Consider the following 16,760-nt stretch of genomic DNA (forward strand, 5'->3'; position numbering starts at 1 on the left):
AAGCAAATGAGAAACATGCTGTAAACTAATTAAACCTGGGCTTAGTGGGTAGCACAGCGGAGCAGCTCATTTCTGAAGCCGAATCTAATATACCTTTTCGGCCAAACAGTATCCAAACACTAACAAAACTTCATTTGAAATATCATAGACTTTTGTCGAAGAAGTTAGGCTGTCTATAGACAAATCTTAGGGAATAGTTTATAGGCAATGCAAATCATTGAGGCACTGTATAGATTTATGGCCATATAATTTTAGTACAGTTTTTTGTATAGACAGTCTATAGACTGTGTATAGACAAAAGGAAATATGTATAGGAAGGCGATAGAGTCTATAAAAAGTCTATAAACTGTCTATAGACTACTATAAGGGTAAGCCAGGTACGAAGTTCGCACTTTTCGGCATCCCCGTGGTGGGAATGCTGGGAATTCTGTGACTTGAAGGCGGCGTTCACATGCGTTTTGAAGGAAGCAGGTCTGAAACAAATCGTGAATGTTAAGTGTGCTAGGGTCAATGAAGCGTGCCGCTCATTTTGAGCGCGAAAATGAACGGCGGAAATCTTCCTCCCCCTCGTAATCAATCTTCGAGTGCATCGCATAACATTCTATGTGAGCGATGTCGCTTTATATTGTCATAAAGAAAAATAAAAACGTTTTTACTCACTGATCGAAAGGTTACCCGAATCGCGAACGCCATCGGTCTTCTGGCGCGGTGTCTTTAATTGATCTTGGACTTAGCTTATTCGTCCGCAGTCGTTGCTAATTTCAATCTGCCAGGCACATATAACTTGCGTCTTGTTCGTGTATCAAATGTTTAAGGGAATGCCCCAATGTGGAGTAGATTTGTAATAAGGGCACCGTGAAAGAACGGCACTTTCGACAATATTAAGGCGAAAGCCTTTAATGGCTCATACTGTCGTCCGTTAGCAGAGGGTGTCACACCTTTGGCGGCGTTTAACTCGTGTTAACTCGGGAACTAAAACAGAAGAAAACGAATCGTTGCTTCAGATAGAGGAGGAAAAAATGAACCTTGAAGCCAAGTTTCATGACTGTAGATTAATTAATTGATTAATTATAGGCAGAAAAGTAGAAATTGCGTCGAAATAGCCCGGACGTCGATGAAGCCACGGGAGCGGTGTGACGTTACATGCACCGGAAGTCGTCACGGCATATTGAAAATTGTCATAGAATGGTCGGAAAAACGTCGGATTTGTGTCAAATTAGATGGAAAAATGAATAATTAAGCGTAATTAACACATAAGTTCCCCAAAAGATGTGTAATTTTGGTATCGACATAGCCACGGGAACGGTGTGACGTCACATCCACCGGAAGTGGTCACGGCAGTGTGTAATCGGCTTTCGCCTCTCAACACTTTAGTTGCCAAAGTGTCCTTGGTTTTTTTTTCGTGCTTAGCAATGCCAAACCGCCGGCCATTTTTCTCTCCGTGGTTGGCCGGATGAAAAAAAAAAAAAAAAAGACGCCAGTGTGAACGCTATGGCGTTCTGTTTTCGCGGTCGCGTCTCGCCCGCGTTCCCGCGCGCGCTGACCTTGAAATCTAGGGAGTCCTGAAGAAGGTCGTCGCGCGCCGCTTGTACGCCGCGCGCAGGCAGGCGGCAAGACAGCGGCGCGATGTGGAAGCGCCAACGACTAGAGCTGACATTTTTGCGCGCGCGCGAAGAAGATTGCCGCCTGCCTGCGCCGTCAGCAGCACGTGCTGTGTCCGATCGTTAAATGTTGTCGGGTTCAGCCTCGCTACGAGTCGTCATCCATCACGTTTTGCCACATGCGGCGTCGTTGGAGTCTCTCTTTGCCTGTCCGTCTCCTCCCGCGCTTCGGTTTTTGTGAAACCCGGCCCTTATGCTATCAGAGGTCACGTGACGCGGACACGGCGGAGTGCCCGTATGTGTACACCTGCTGACCTGCTGGAAATGGAGTAAAGATATCAAAGGAAGACTTTCCATAGTCTTCCTCCTTCCCTGTAGCAAAAACTATAAAAGAAACTCTATCTGTACCGAACAGCTCTACCAAAACAATGATTGTGGTGTGTCTATTGTTATGCAGGAAACCTACGCCGAAGCGTCTTTTAAGGCGAAAGCCTTTAATGGCTCATACTGTCGTCCGTTAACAAGGCATGTCACACGGGTTTAATTCGGGAACCAGAAAACATATAAAACCAATGGTTGCTTCAGATAGAGGAGGAAAGAATGAGCCTTGTGATGACTGTAGATAAATTAATTAATTATAGGCAAATATGGCGAAATTGCGTCGAAATAGCGCGGACTTCGATATAGATACGGGAACGGTGTGACGTCACATCCACCGGAAGTCGTCGCGGCAGAATGTACTCGGCTTTCGCCTCTCAACACTTTGGTTTCCAAAGTGTCCTCGCAATTCTTGTTTCGTGTATGGATATACAGGATTGCTGTACCAGAGCGTCCTCGACTCCGGTTTAACTACACCGATATTGGAAACCTGAGCGTCCTTAGCTCGTCCTGTACGCCTGTTGTTATGTCGCTAGCTATACCGGAGCGTCCTCTGCTTCGGTACAGCTGTGGTTATACCGGGTAGATACACTGAAGCGTTCTCGACTCCATTATAGCTGTAGCTTTACCGGAAAGCGCTACCGGAAAGTCAGTGGCTCTTGTTACTGTAGCTGTGGCGGATTGCGACCTTTATAGCGGTTTAGCTATCGACGTAGACTTTACTAGGACAGACTCGACTGACCTTTTCAATGCTTCTTGGACAAGAGTGCGAGCTTGCACACGTTGGCGAATTCTGGCTTCATTCAATGTTATATATATATATATATATATATATATATAAACTGTATAGTTATATGACTAGTGTGTGTGTGTGTGTGTGCTGCATTGACTTTCAATGCTTGCACTGCAGTCATCTTCAGGCCACTTTGCAACCACTCATCTTAAGTCACATTTAGTCGCCTTTGTTACCACTCATCTGAATTAAAAGTCGTGTTCAATCCACCTTGCTACCACTCTTCTTAATTATAAGTCACTGTAGTCCACTTTTCAACCGCTCATCTGAATTGAAAGTATTCAATCCACTTTGCAACCATTCAGCTGAATTGAAAGTCACTTCAGTCCACTTTGCGACCACTCTTTTTAATTAAAAGTCACTGTAGTCCACTTTTCAACCACTCCTGTGAATTAAAAGTATTAGATTCACTTTTCAACCACTCATCTGAATTAAAAGTCATCGTCAGTCTATTTTGCAACCACTCTTCTCAATTAAGTCACTTTTAGTCCTCTTTGCAACCACTCATCTGAATTAAGTCGTATAATATCCACTTTGCAACCAATCATCTTAGTTAAAAGCCAGCGTCAGTCCAATTTGCAACTCCCCGCCGCGGTGGCTCAGTGGTTACGGCGCTCGGCTTGCTGACCCGAAAGACGCGTTTTCGATCCCGGCCGCGGCGGCCGGATTTCGATGGAGGCGAAATTCTAGAGGTCCGTGTATTGTGCGATGTCAGTGCACGTTAAAGAACCCCAGGGGGTCTAAATTTCCGGAGCCCTTCACTACGGCGTCCCTCATAGCCTGAGGCGCTTTGGGACGTTAAACCCCAATAAACCAAACCATTTTTCAACCACTCTTCTGAATGAAAAGTCACCTTTAATCCACTTTGCAACCACTCATCTGAACATCCGAATTGAAAGTCGTATTCAGTCCGTTTTGCAACCACTCATCTGAATTAAACCTTGTTTTGCCTCCTTTTCGTCTTTTTCGTTGACTTTCTGTCCTTTACAGGAGCTCGTATTCGCTTTATTTCGCGTCCGCCTTTTAATGTATCAAGTTTTCCGGACAAGTGTGTCACATATTGGCACTGCTTTTGGTGACAAATGCCTCTATAAATTATGCGTATTTACTGCATAAGTTCAGGCTATCAAATTGCCTTGGGCAAATATGAATTTTCACCCACGAGCTGTCTACGTCGTGAAATATGATAGAAACAAAGTACAGTTGATCAATCACTGCACTTCTGAATTTCGAAATATTGTAATTTTAAATTAACTTTGCATAAGTTCATTTGAATATTCGTGATTAAGAGAAAAACGTGGTCTGTCCTTGTCTTCGTTTCCGCAGCGCTTTTTACCCTGAATCAAATTGAATGTCTTGGATGTCTTCTTTTTGATGCACGATGTTTTAGAGAGAAGTGTATGTCTCAAAAACTACCGCTGTTATTTTGTTACTAGCTCGATTGTAAGTTATATTACGTCTACTCACTACATGGGTTCGTACTTGAAAATCGCCCAGGGCCCGAAATCATTTTTCACTCATAAACTTCCTACGTTGTAAGAAAAAAGAAAATAAAATGCAATTGATCGGATAACAAAAGTAAACAGTTACTGATATTTTTTCTCTAATAGAGTAATATTCAACTCTGCACAATTCTGCCTGACCCCCTGTAGCTGCACCCCGAATACCGCATGGCGTGTGTACTGTACATACACCCTGTAACTCAGTGCACAGTACAGAGATTTATAATCCCAGATAAGGAAAGTGAAGCGGGAAGATGCGGCGAGATAAGCGCGGCGTACACACACGTGTTCTGGTTGTAAGAAAGTCATTGAGAAGATAACAAAGCTTATGTTTTTTCTTCTAGATTTTGATTGATTGATTGATTGATTGATTGATTGATTGATTGATTGATTGATTGATTGATTGATTGATTGATTGATTGATTGATTGATTGATTGATTGATTGATGTCAATATGTGCAAAGTAGTACAGGTTTTCGGGCTGTCGGTGAATGTAGGTGAGGTGTGTTAAGTGTCTAAGCAAATTTTAGTTCCAGATGAAACGCAAGTTCACGTCACTCAGATATTTGAAGCACAGGTCTCCAGGGGCCGCCTTAAGCTCTTCAAGATAGCTCACTCACTAGGTACAGACTAGGGCTTGCGTTGAAAGAGCTGCTATTTTTGGTATGAGCATCTACAGTGAGCTCCGTAGGTTTTCTTTTGGATTGTCCAGCTTGAAATGTGCTAGCATTGCTTACTGGTCCCCACAACTTTGGGTTCTGCGAATACCAGTTTTAGTGCTTATTTTCATATAGTATCGTTAATTTTTTGCTGTCGTATGTTTTATGAGCAAAACTTTTCTGAAACTTGGTGAGCTTCACCATCTCATGTTGTCGGAACTGGTCAGAAGTGCTCTAAATTAACGAACGCAATCGCTGACGATGCCAGCGCCGCCACTTGCTCGTCGTTTAGCGACTTAGTGGAGGTTTGTTAAAATATAGCCAGCCTGCAATACAAGAAGACGCAGCATCAATCAGAACTGCTTACAAAACAGTCACCATATCAGAATCGTAGTGGCCAAAGGTGAACTGTTGCTTATGGGCAAGAGGAACATAATCCGCAGAACAATGTGTCAATGTAGCCAACAATGTGTCAATCCGTAGCCGCATTCTTTTTGGTTGGGTGAGCGCAGCACCTCATTTTCCTCTGGTCATGTAGGTAGGAACGAGCTTTCACGTCTTTAGCAATATCTGTACCATGTGATAGAGTACGGTAGAGTTCCGGTATTCGATAGAGCAGAGCCGACCCCGTATGTACAGTTCGGCTGGTGCAACCGATCGTGCGCGGCCGCATCTTGTTGCATAACTGGCGAAGAGAGTCGATTGTGTGCTCGTTGTCTTTCATAATGCTTACCTATACCCCCCCCCCCCGCCCCCCGGCCTTCCTTTCGCTAATATCTTGTCCTTTCTCTCTTATCGCAGGTGAGTCTGGCTGCCATTGTTTAGCGTGCGAAGCACGGACGCTGGCCGTGGCGCGGCCATTTTCCGGTTGATCCTGTTTTGCAGCTGGATGCACAAAGTGAGTCTCGATTGTTTACTCGTCCGATGCGTGAGAGACGGTCCGAGAACGCCAGCTATGCGCGTGGCTGGCTGGATACAAAATGGCGGTCACCTTGCGCAAGCTCACTGAGCGAAGGAGCGGCTGTTTCTTTAAACTGAATAAGCTGAGCTATCGGCAACGTTTCAGGGAGTCATGTATTAAAGACATAAGTTAAGGTGTCTTATAGCGCCCCCATACCGAGCTGCTATAAATTAATGATGCAAGTTGGTGCAGGTGTTTTTTTTTACTTATATCCTTGTCTTATGGCTGGCTGGATGCAAAATGGCGGCCACCAACTTCAAGCTCAGTGATCGAAGGAGCGGCCGTGTGTATGAAGTATATGAGCTGTGCTATCGGCAGCTTTACAAGGAGTCGTATATTAAAGACACAAATTAAGACGTCTTTATAGCGCCACCATTCTGGGTGGCTGTAAATTAATGGCGCAAGTTGATAGGGCTTTCTAGATCTTATTGCAGCTTGCTTTGATCACTTCTTACCTTCAGGGAGTATATGCTTCCTTTTTTACTTTTTATCTCTTCAAATTTTATCTGAATCTTTGTAGATACGAGTATTATTAGGCTATAAACATATATTCTGGTGTATTTATTGACATACATAATATAAGTGAGACAAGTTACGCATAAAACATCAGCATTTTTCCCTTTTAAATAATTTCTTTCATTTCATGAGTCCTGATTGTTTCTTTTTTCCAGCCTAAAATGTTCTTCGATCCATTTATCATAATGCCATTAGTTCGCGCCTACTACTTGGCTACTGTATATTTCGAAGGAATACTTTTCTTTTTCACCTTTCTTTTTTAACTTGGGTGCCCGGGGCCTCTTGTCAACTCTGAATACAAAAGCTGTCTGTTAGATGTAGAGTGCGATGTTTTAGGCAACGCGTGGAGAGCAAAAAGAAACAAAAAAAAACAAACCACACTAGCTCGTTTGAAAGTGTACTTTTGCATCAAGCGGCTGCAATACGCAGGAAATGTTTCCTGTGTCGACAGCAGAGTTTTCAGTATACGGCATAGCTCGAGTAAACAACGAAAAAATAAATTTTGAGTTAAGGGAGGGGGCTTCGAAGAGATGAGACAGCTTGCGAAAGGACCACGAATGTGCGCATTTCGTTAACTGACCCCTGTTGTGAAAGATCTCGGAGAAGTTAATGACGCATGCGCGGGTATTTCCTGGCACTGGTCAAATAGCAGCGGCTGTTGCTAAAATTTCTGTGCCGAGTTGAAACGGACGAAATTGTCGGTGATGTGATGCAGAAACTACGTGGCGTTTCGCCATGCGAAAGACGCGGTAGGGGACACATGAGACGATAACGGTGGTCAACATACGGGCGATTAGGTGTGGCGCGCCCGATCAAAACGCACGACAGAATTTTCTGTCGCGCGACACAATTTTCTGTCGTGCGACAAACTTTCTTGTGCATTGTGTCGCGCGACAGAGTTTCCTGTCATGGTGGCGTCGTATAGGAGGTATTCACATGACGTCATCCGCAAGGGGCGCTAGCGGCTGGCGCGGCATTCGCCATGTTGGTGGTCGCGCGCGCGGCCGCCGCAGCCAGCCGCAGCGTTTGAATAGCTGGTGATGGGTGAAATGTGAGTGTATTTCACGTCTCGCCGCACGTAATTTCTGTCCGGCCCGTGCCGCCGCGTGACTGAGTGAATATTCCGTGAACTGTGCGAAGCAGAAAAGAGCGGGCACGCTCAGAAGGTTCTACTTTGTGAAAAGGTCGACCCCCCGTAGGAATGCGGAGGCACCGGCATGGTGTGCGACGTATACAAGACTGCTGCCGCACGTTGAATTCACCGGTATCGAGGCCCACCTTGTGCACGGCTTAAGTTTGCTGGCAGGCCAAGGAATTAAAGGATATAAACCTATGAGAGGGTGCAATTACTTGACAAGCGGGTGAGTCCAAGAGCCGTGCTGAGGGTGCCGACGTCCGCGGTGCCGACGGCCGAAGTGCCGTTTTTGAAGAGGTGAGTAATTCGAAGGGTCTGTTCACTTAGCTTTAGCTTAACTTGTCATCTCTACCTGCTGAAAGTGACGTGTTACAACTGAATCTAGCGGAATGGCTGCACACTGCGTTGCTGCGAAAACGGTCTTGTGCAAACGAAGCAGCGCTACGTAGCTACAATCAAAACTGCAAAACATTCTCGCTGTGTCTGCCGTTCGTGCTGCGAGCGCATGGCAGTATTTGTTTGGCCGTTCAGTCGGGTAAATAAGGCAGCTATGACGCTTTGCCTTTCTACTGAAAGACCGTACGTCTGAGAAGCGTCAGCAGTTCGCGGACTACAGCTAGGCGCTTGAATTATCAATTTCTGCGGTGGCAGTTCTGGAATTTCGGTAATTAATCGTGCTGTTTATCCACGATGTGCCCTGCATGACTAGCTGACAGTTATCAACTGATATTAAAAGCTGCAAGTCGTGTACGCTCTTGCGTGCAGCGCAGCCAGCCAGTTTTGCTGGCGAGTTGAGGCAGCTCGGTTATATCACGGCACAGAAATATTCTGCTGCAAACTTCATGCTCAATACGCGCTCCACAAAAGATAAGTGGTCGCTGACGTATTCAACAACGTACAAATATGTTACGGATCACTAACAGTTCAGGCCGGGTACCTCACGGCACACCGTGACACTGCGCGAGCTGGCCTGAAACGACCGCAAACATGGCGCTCCTGCCGCGACGACGCTCGCGCCGTCTGGTAGCGCGGCCTCAGTGAATACCTCCTATATATCCGTAGAGTTTTCCAGCTCACTGAAACTGTCGGTGCAAGAGGGTCTTGATTCTCTTGGCTGGCTTGACATGCATGGACTACTGGTTTATTGGTATTGTTTTTTGAAGGCTTGAAGAGCCTGACTAATGGAAAGACTTTACAGGAATATCTATAGGAACTAGACACGAAATAAAGATTTGTTACTGTGACAGTAGTAAGTGCGCCATATTGGACTACCGGCGAGGATCATAAGTCCAGAATCTTTTCACAAAATCATGGGTGGCTGAACTACAAGGTGAATTACAAGGAAATAAGCATCAAGGGAATGCGAATAGATTGGGCGCTGTCATCGCTTAGAAAAGCAAAGAAGCGAATTAAATTTGCTTAAAACATAGTGGCTGGCTAGTTGGTTCTGAATACTGGAAAATTGCAGCGCAGCAGTAACAAGGACGAGACGAGAAGGACGCAAACACAAGCGCTGCTTTGCGCTTGTGTTTGCGTCCTTCTCGTCTCGTCCTTGTTACTGCTGCGCTGCAATTTTCCAGTAAGCGAATTAATACGGAACTTCTTATACACCACTCCTAAAGCGTCATCGAGGTGAAAGGGAATCATTTTGGGACTCAGTCTTTGGTGCGCCTAAATATTTGCATGATTGGAGGGAGCAGCCCAGATGCTTCGGTCAGTATGGCTTGCGTCTTCTGCGGTTGGCGTAGATTCATCTTCGTTCTCTAGTATCTGCTATTTTTCTTTATTTTCTTGAAAAATGGTTTTGTCTCAGTCGGCATTTTTGTGCAGTAGATGAATACTCAGGAGAGTTCTTTACGTACGCGAACATTTCGGCTCACTTCGTGAACGTTTATCAGCACATACCTGCCGCGGTGGCTCAGTGGCTTCGGCGTTCGGCTGCTCTGTCCAAGGTCCCGGGTTTGATTCTCGGCCGAAATGCTATAGCATCCGCCCGTACTGTAATGCCAGCTCAAGTTAAAGAACCTCGGGTGTTCTAAGTTAATCCGGATTCACCTCACTTCGGCGCCACTCATAGCATGTGTCCCGTCGGGACGTTAAACACCACATTCCGCAATGTTAGCAGATGCAAGCCTGACGCGAGTAAGCAATGTCGGATAAGAAGGGTCGTCATGGAGGAAACAGCACCTACATAGAGATGAACGCCACTAGAGGCATAGCGCCTCTGTACTGTGAGCCGCTTAGAGTTCTACCGAGTACTACCCGAAGACATCACATATGAAAAGAAAATCGTACTCAAGATTTCCTTTTCTCAGAACAAGCTTTACGTTGTGTCACTACATCGCGCTAATTCGTGTTCCTAACCACGCTAAAACCAGGCCCGCTGCACTGACCAGTTCCAAGTAACGCTAGAGCGTGCATACACGTATGTAATATCAAAACGTGGACGTCGACATCGAGCAAGGCCCCCGCCGTTAACGCCTACGTCAATTTCCGCCAATCTGTCGAGGAGCAGTTGCAGCGAATCGTGCCTGGTCCGTCTTTTTCCCGAGTGTCTCGGCGCATGCATCGTCCCCTGACGGCGTCCTCCGGCGCGTGCAGACATTGGCCAAGGCTTCCCAACGCGACCGACTCCGATTCAAGGCTACAGCCGCAACGCAAAACGCTGTAGTGACATACGCGACGGACCGACGGACGGACGTCCGTGTGTTGGGGCGAGTGAAAGAAACAAACTGCTGCGGGGTCTTGCCGTTGCCTCTCGCGGGGCGAGGCCTGGGACCCCGAAGCCGTCAGTCGTCTCTCTGACCGCGGAAAGAAAACTTCGGCGTCCGGCCAACCTTGGAACGTCGTGCAAGCCGGCGAGCGTACGCCGGTGGGAGTGCGGAGGTGGAGGGGTGCGCGGGAAAACCCCGGCAGCTTTCTTTGGTCTGCTGCTGCCGCTGCCTCCGGGGATAGACGCGCCTGAGTGCGTTTGGGCGCGCGCGTCCCCCCCCCCCCCCCCCCCCCCCCTTCCCGGCGCCCGCTTGCGCGCGTGTCAGACGTCTTGGAGCAATAGTTCGGAATTTAAGGCTCATGTGGTTCATTTCGGAGTACTGAGAAGGAACAGTGTTCGGAAATAGTACTTCAGTAGGTTCGGTCGGAATCATTAGAATGGACACTTTGGAATGTTCAGTTACGAATGCTCGGAATGAACAGTTCGGGATTTACAGCTCGTAAAGTTCAGTGCCGAATTCTCGGAAGGAATAACTCAGGGGGTTCACTTCGCGAGGCTCGGAATGCACCATGATCCGGAATTGACAGCTATCTAGGTCGAGTGCGGAATTCTGGGAAGGAATAATTCAGGAGATTCGCTTCAGAGAAGCCGGAATGCGCAAACACTTCGGCAGGTTTAGTTCGGAAATTCACGGCGGACTGTCTGGCGGGTTCAGTCGCGAATGCTTGGAGGTGCACTTCGCCAGAACAGTAGTTTGTGCCGAAGGCCATCTGTTGTATGAATTTCAGTACTAGTGCGATCGCGGTCGTCTGTATCTACCAGACGGCGTTTTTAAAGCGAAAGCCTTTAATGGCTCATACTGTCATCCGTTAGCAAAGGGTGTCACACCTTTGGCAGCGTTTATCTCGTCTTAAGTCGGGAACTAAAAAAAGAAAAAAAACGAATGGTTGCTTCAGATAGAGTAGGGAAAAATTAATCTAGGAACCAAGTTTGATGACTATATTAATTAGTTGATTAATTATAGGCAGAAATGTCGAAATTGCATCGAAATAGCGCGGACGTCGATATAGCCACGGGAACGGTGTGACGTCACATCCACCAGAAGTCGTCACGGCATAGTGAAAATTTTCACAGAATGGTCAGAAAAACGTTGGATTTGTGTCAAATTAGATGGAAAAATATGTAATTAAGCGTAATTAACACTTAAGACCCCCGTAATATGTATAATTCGAGTATCGATATAGCCACGGGAACGGTGTGACGTCACATCCACCGGAAGTCGTCACGGCATAGTGTCCTAGGCTTCCGCCTCTCAACACTTTAGTTGCGGAAGTGTCCTTGCAATCTTTTGTTCTTGTGTGTCGCTGTCATTGCGTCGCTATATAGCCATGAAGTCAGCGGCGCATTCAATTCAGCTCTTCTAGAAACTCATGAATAGGAATTTCACTCGTACTTTTCTCGAGCGCCGTTTGTACTGCCTCTGGTTAAGTATAGAAATCCCGGCCTGACGGGAGGGGGTTTCGCGGACATCCGTTTGCCAGTGGCGTTCGCGAAACTACCGCTTCCCACATTCGATCCATCCCGGCGCGTCGTCCAACAGAAAAGAAACTTGAGATGTAAACAAGTCCCGGAAGATGGGCGAGTGAGTCCCGAGGCAAATTATCGGCGGGCGGGCGTTAGCTCGAATCTCGCAATCCCCTTTCCCGTCGACTCCTTCGCGTGTCGACTTCCTTCGCTATTGCCAAATGACGTCGGCGGACTTTACGTACGCAGGCCGACCGTACAAGGGTTTCATATTTTCCTTTTGTTTTCTTCGAACGTTTCGTCAGTCGCATGGACGGGAAGACGTTGGTACTACACGAGAATCCGACGTGTGTGTGTGTGTTATATATATGAGAAAAGCAAAAGAAGGCAGTGGATAAAAAATACAGGCATAGATTGGGAGAGAAAGCAGGGATCAAGGAAAATCAACTCTATTCGAATATATATATATATATAGGCACAACGTCTAAGGAACTGCGAACGAACGCAACGCTCGCTGCACGGACTACTGTATAGTTCCGGATTCGAACGTGAAGGCTCCTCCGCGTTCGTTCACTAATATGTAGCGAGGCGTTAATGTCAAATTGTATTTAGAATATTTCCTTGGCAATACATTATACTGAAGACTTTTTGACGGGCTAGTTAGTGCATGACCTTTTGAGAAATGCTGTGCGCTAAATTGACGTTCACAGGAAAAAGGAGAGACTACAGGGCAGAAGCGCATCTATCCTGTCGTCTCTATTTTTTCCTGTCAATATCAGTTTTAGCGAACAACATTTCTAGGAGACGTTATACTTTCTCACTGTCTATACTATAGGCTGTATGCGTCATGTTGATTATCAATACTGTAATTTAATTCACAATATGTTGTAATGCACTGATAGGTCCCAGTTGCTCGCTGCTTACACATTTCATTAAATAACATAATGTGGAATGTTTGTGTCACGAGTGTGTAGCAATGTAATTATGGGTCACTGCATAGCGTATATTACATTATATACACCCATGTTGTTCACGCAACTAGACATGTACGCACACTAGCCGCTACCTACAGTTGAGCCTCTATATAATGAAGTTGAAAGGCCCCAGCGATTGCTTCGTTAATTTCCGGAGCCCTTCACTACGGCGTCCCTCATAGCCTGAGTCGCTTTGGGACGTTAAACCCCAATAAACCAAAGCAACCAAACTTCTTTATAGCCGTAGCTTCGTTATAGCCCGTGTTGACCGAGCTTCCAAGGGGAATCACCATTGCTTCGTTATATCCATTATTTCGTTATAACTAGGTTCGACCGTGTACTATTATGTTAACGGTCGAAATGTGTTTTCTCGGAAGGCGGCGTTCCGGTTCGGTTTCCGGCCTGATAGTCTGCGTCGCTGCCAGCGGACGCCCTTTCACGACGCGCGAGCGCAGGACTACGTGTCACGTGACCGTGTAAGAAAGGAGGAGGAGGGAAACCCGAAGGGTCGCCCGCTCGACCGACTCTGCCGGCGCCGTACGCGCTTGGCGCGCGCATAGACGCCTATCGCGAATCAAGGTTGGCGGGGGTCTCCGACGGCGGCTGGCCTCTGCGTTGACCTCTCGGCGTCGTCGTTGCTGGCAAGCACGCAGCAACGGCAGTCTCGATGGGAGAGAGACCTCTCTCTCTCTTCTCTGCCCTCTCTCTTCTTCTTCACCGTCCGCATCGCCTAATAAACCCGCGCCGATGCGGGTGAAGCCCTTCCCCAGTCTCGCATACCCATTTCGCTTTCCGCTGTGGCGGTATCTCCCTTGAATGTGCTCACCCTCTCTTAATCTGCCAATTTCGTTCCGTGCAGCGTCAGTGGTGTTACAAACGAGATTCAGAACGACCGGACCCCTCTCCCCCCTGTTTTCCTGCAAACCATGCCACCACACAGCACCCGGGTTCATCCCATCAGCGAAATGGAAAGCACGCAATTTCATCACACACGGTTTTTGCGTTAAGTTTGTTTGCAAAATGCAATACCAACTAGCCCAGTGCTTCACTTTGCTAAGGTCTCATCTGGTCCGTTGTAATCCTCCCCTATTTTCTCGCGCTGGATTAGTCACTTCCATTTTATCTTACATATTATCCGTGTCAAAAGTTGTGTGCACTTGTTGGTCCCAAACTGGATGGTTAGCTGACCTTACTTGGAATTCGTGTTGGGCTCATTAAATTATTATTTAAAAAAAAACACTACATAATACGGGTCTACTACCGCGTTTCGTGGATTCAAGCCTCCTGGTCCGCTATGTTCAAATGAAAAGAAAAAAATATTGACGCACTTTCACTGGCCGCCTCTTGGGTTGATAGGGCATGCTGCACGGAATCGCCACTTTTTGGGCCTGTTTGTTCCGTCTCGATCGCGAGATTCCTGCTGTGAGAGCTGAGATCTGGCTTTCCTCTCCTACGACGCACGAACGAACGGAAGGGTGACGGGGTGTTGGGGGCGGAAGAGGGGGCGGAATAATGCCTGGAAAGTCGAGGGCACGCTAACAACTGCTGATCGATCGCCCGGCTGAGTTCGTTAATCAATTGACTTCTGGTGGAAGGAGAGAAAGGTGGAGAGTTAGGGAAGGGGGGGGGGGGGGGTTACTTCGCCGCCACTCGAGGCCATCTCCCGAGCTGGTCTGCCTGCTCTGCGAGTTGTTTCTGCCGACGGCCAACGCGTGTGATCAGAGGTGGGCTGTCGGGCTTTCCTATAAGGTGCGCTAACAGCGGCACGGGCTAGCTGTGCATACGAGTAACGCGTCTATGGGTGGACCTTCTCGTTCAAGAAACTTGTTCGGAACAAAAGAACTTTTGATATCACTGCGTCGACCCGCTCTGGAGCAGTGCGAAAGCAAAACGCCCGCATGCTATGTCGACGTCCACGGCTATTTTGACGTCCGAGTGTAATTTTCGCTCGTAATGAATTAATTATAACTCATGAACTAATTTTTTCCCACAGCATGATCTCATCACGCATTATCAAACGCGATCAAACTTTTGCACATATATTTTCAATGGACGACACAATCGTGCGGACAAGTTTTGATGACGCTACATAGCCATCTAATCCTTTCGTATTAATAATTCAGCGGTGACTAGTAGTTCCTTCTTTAACGCGTCGAGCCTGCCTGGATACAACTGATACAACTAAAGCTTTTTGTTGCCACGCTAGCGCTGCAAACAGTGCGGTCAGGATTTTAGCCTGCTGACAGGATTGCTCATGCCTCTACCCGACGTCACTGACCATGGAATTGTTTAGTGTATACCGTCGTCACGCTACCGCCACTGCGTGCGATTCTAACTTGCGATGAGCACGGTTGGGCATGTATCTGGACGCATGCGTAAAGGGACGTACAGTCTGTAAAAAATATCCAACCCAAAGGTTTTGATTCTGGGTTCAGCTGTGTCGCTCGAGGGAGAGGAACTCTCGTTCTCGCCTCCCGTGAACCTTTGGACTTGAAGCGGTGCTATACAGAACCGCTCTACGCGTCTTGGAAGCTGACGCATTGGCTTGTAAATTTTTGTCAAGGACTGTGCATTGTTAAACGGCAAAGGAACCTACAGTCGCTGTTAACATGAAGATGATGGGATTCCCGTCAACCGATAATAAGCATATCCTGGTGCGACAGAGGGTTGCAGGACAGCAGGACAGAGGGTCAGCCTTTCTGTTATATTTTGTTTCAACCCTCTTCGAAATCATAATTAGGCAAATCAGTTTATTAATGCGATAGCATTAAACGTCTGCACTAAAACAAGTGTCGTCGGTCATAGAATTCGCCCATTGGTTGGAGGATAGTGTCGTCAGTAGACCAGATAATTTCCATTGGCTTGAGGGGAGCTAATGCTTTCACACTGCCACATAGGGTAATTAGGCATCATTGTGAATTTTTTTTGGATGGTGGGGGGGGGGAGGGGGTAAGTTAGGCCTAAACTGATCACCTTAGTATTATTCCTGGCTGTAAGCAAGAAGAACGCGGACGGAGAACAGAACCGCCTTGAAGCGCGCAAGCGAAACAAGTCGGGTCCGTCCGTGGCGGCGGCGAAACGCCTAACGTCGCATTACAACAGTGCGAACAAGCGCACCGCGGGAGGGCGCTCGCGGAGAGGAAGGAGGAAGGCACGCGCCGCGTACGTACTTCTCGCTAAGCCTAACCACGTGGTGGTCGCGCCGCTCGGCACGCGAGTGGCCGTCGGCGCTGTTCGCTCGTGCGCTCAACGACCTCGACATTCCCCGGTCGCCATCGCCGGAGCCGCATAACTGTGAACGGCTCCGTCCCGTCGCTTCGCGTTTCGCGGACGCTTGTGGCGCATTTCTGTTGAACTTTGCGCTGACTTTCTTCTAAGTTGCTTATCCCTCGCTAATCTCCTCTTCTCCACTCTCTCTCACGCATACTGAGACGGTAGTTTGGACGCACACACGCAAAAACACTTTGTGTATGCTCCTGCTTTGGTCCGGCTTGGCGGCATGCCTTGAAGGACCTGTGGGCGCGCATGGCCTTTGCGGTGGCACAGGACTCCCTGTCCATCCGTAAGGTCCTCGCCGAACAAACCCCTCCTCACCGACCTTCTCTGTCTGTGTTTGCGTCGATGGGTGTGTCTATGTACAGTATATGTGCGTCCATATATCCTTGTCCGCGTCTTGCGCCTATGCGTCTGTCTGTGTGGATGCCTAAAGACCACCGCGTGGATCCGTCCCTCTCTCCGCCGGCTCCGTTCAGTTCTTTCCCGTCGCAACCTCTGACGCGCCCACTGAGGCGCATTATCGCGATCGCCTTGGCGGCCCGCGCTGCTGCGGTCCCGAGGCTGTCGGCATTCGCCGTTGCTTCCGCTTGTGAGGCCCCGTGCCCCCCATTTGCGCCTCGTGGCCTGCAGTGGCTTCTGCTGTCTGAGCTCTCGCTGCTAACGTCTTCGGAGACGGTCAAGTAAATATAGGTGGAAAGGTTAAGTGGTGAGCGCGTTTGTGTAGTAAA

General features: G+C 47.8%; 1 protein-coding gene across 2 annotated transcripts in view; it reads left to right on the forward strand.

The window, feature by feature from the left end:
• Window positions 1-16,760, forward strand: part of LOC149330281 (uncharacterized) — a 265,373-nt gene that overhangs the window by 99,998 nt on the left and 148,615 nt on the right. The window contains exon 2 of one of the 2 annotated variants that reach the window (XM_089560885.1): window positions 5,735-5,831. The exons of the other annotated variant lie outside the window; for it this stretch is intronic. Coding sequence (XP_089417011.1) covers window positions 5,823-5,831 — 9 coding nt within the window. The 5' untranslated portion in view covers window positions 5,735-5,822. The remainder of the gene's footprint in view (window positions 1-5,734; window positions 5,832-16,760) is intronic. 2 annotated transcript variants of the gene reach the window in all.

Source organism: Amblyomma mixtum, chromosome 9 (assembly GCF_055824585.1).
Source record: "Amblyomma mixtum isolate Tamu chromosome 9, ASM5582458v1, whole genome shotgun sequence".
NCBI classification, from domain to species: Eukaryota; Metazoa; Arthropoda; class Arachnida; order Ixodida; family Ixodidae; genus Amblyomma; species Amblyomma mixtum.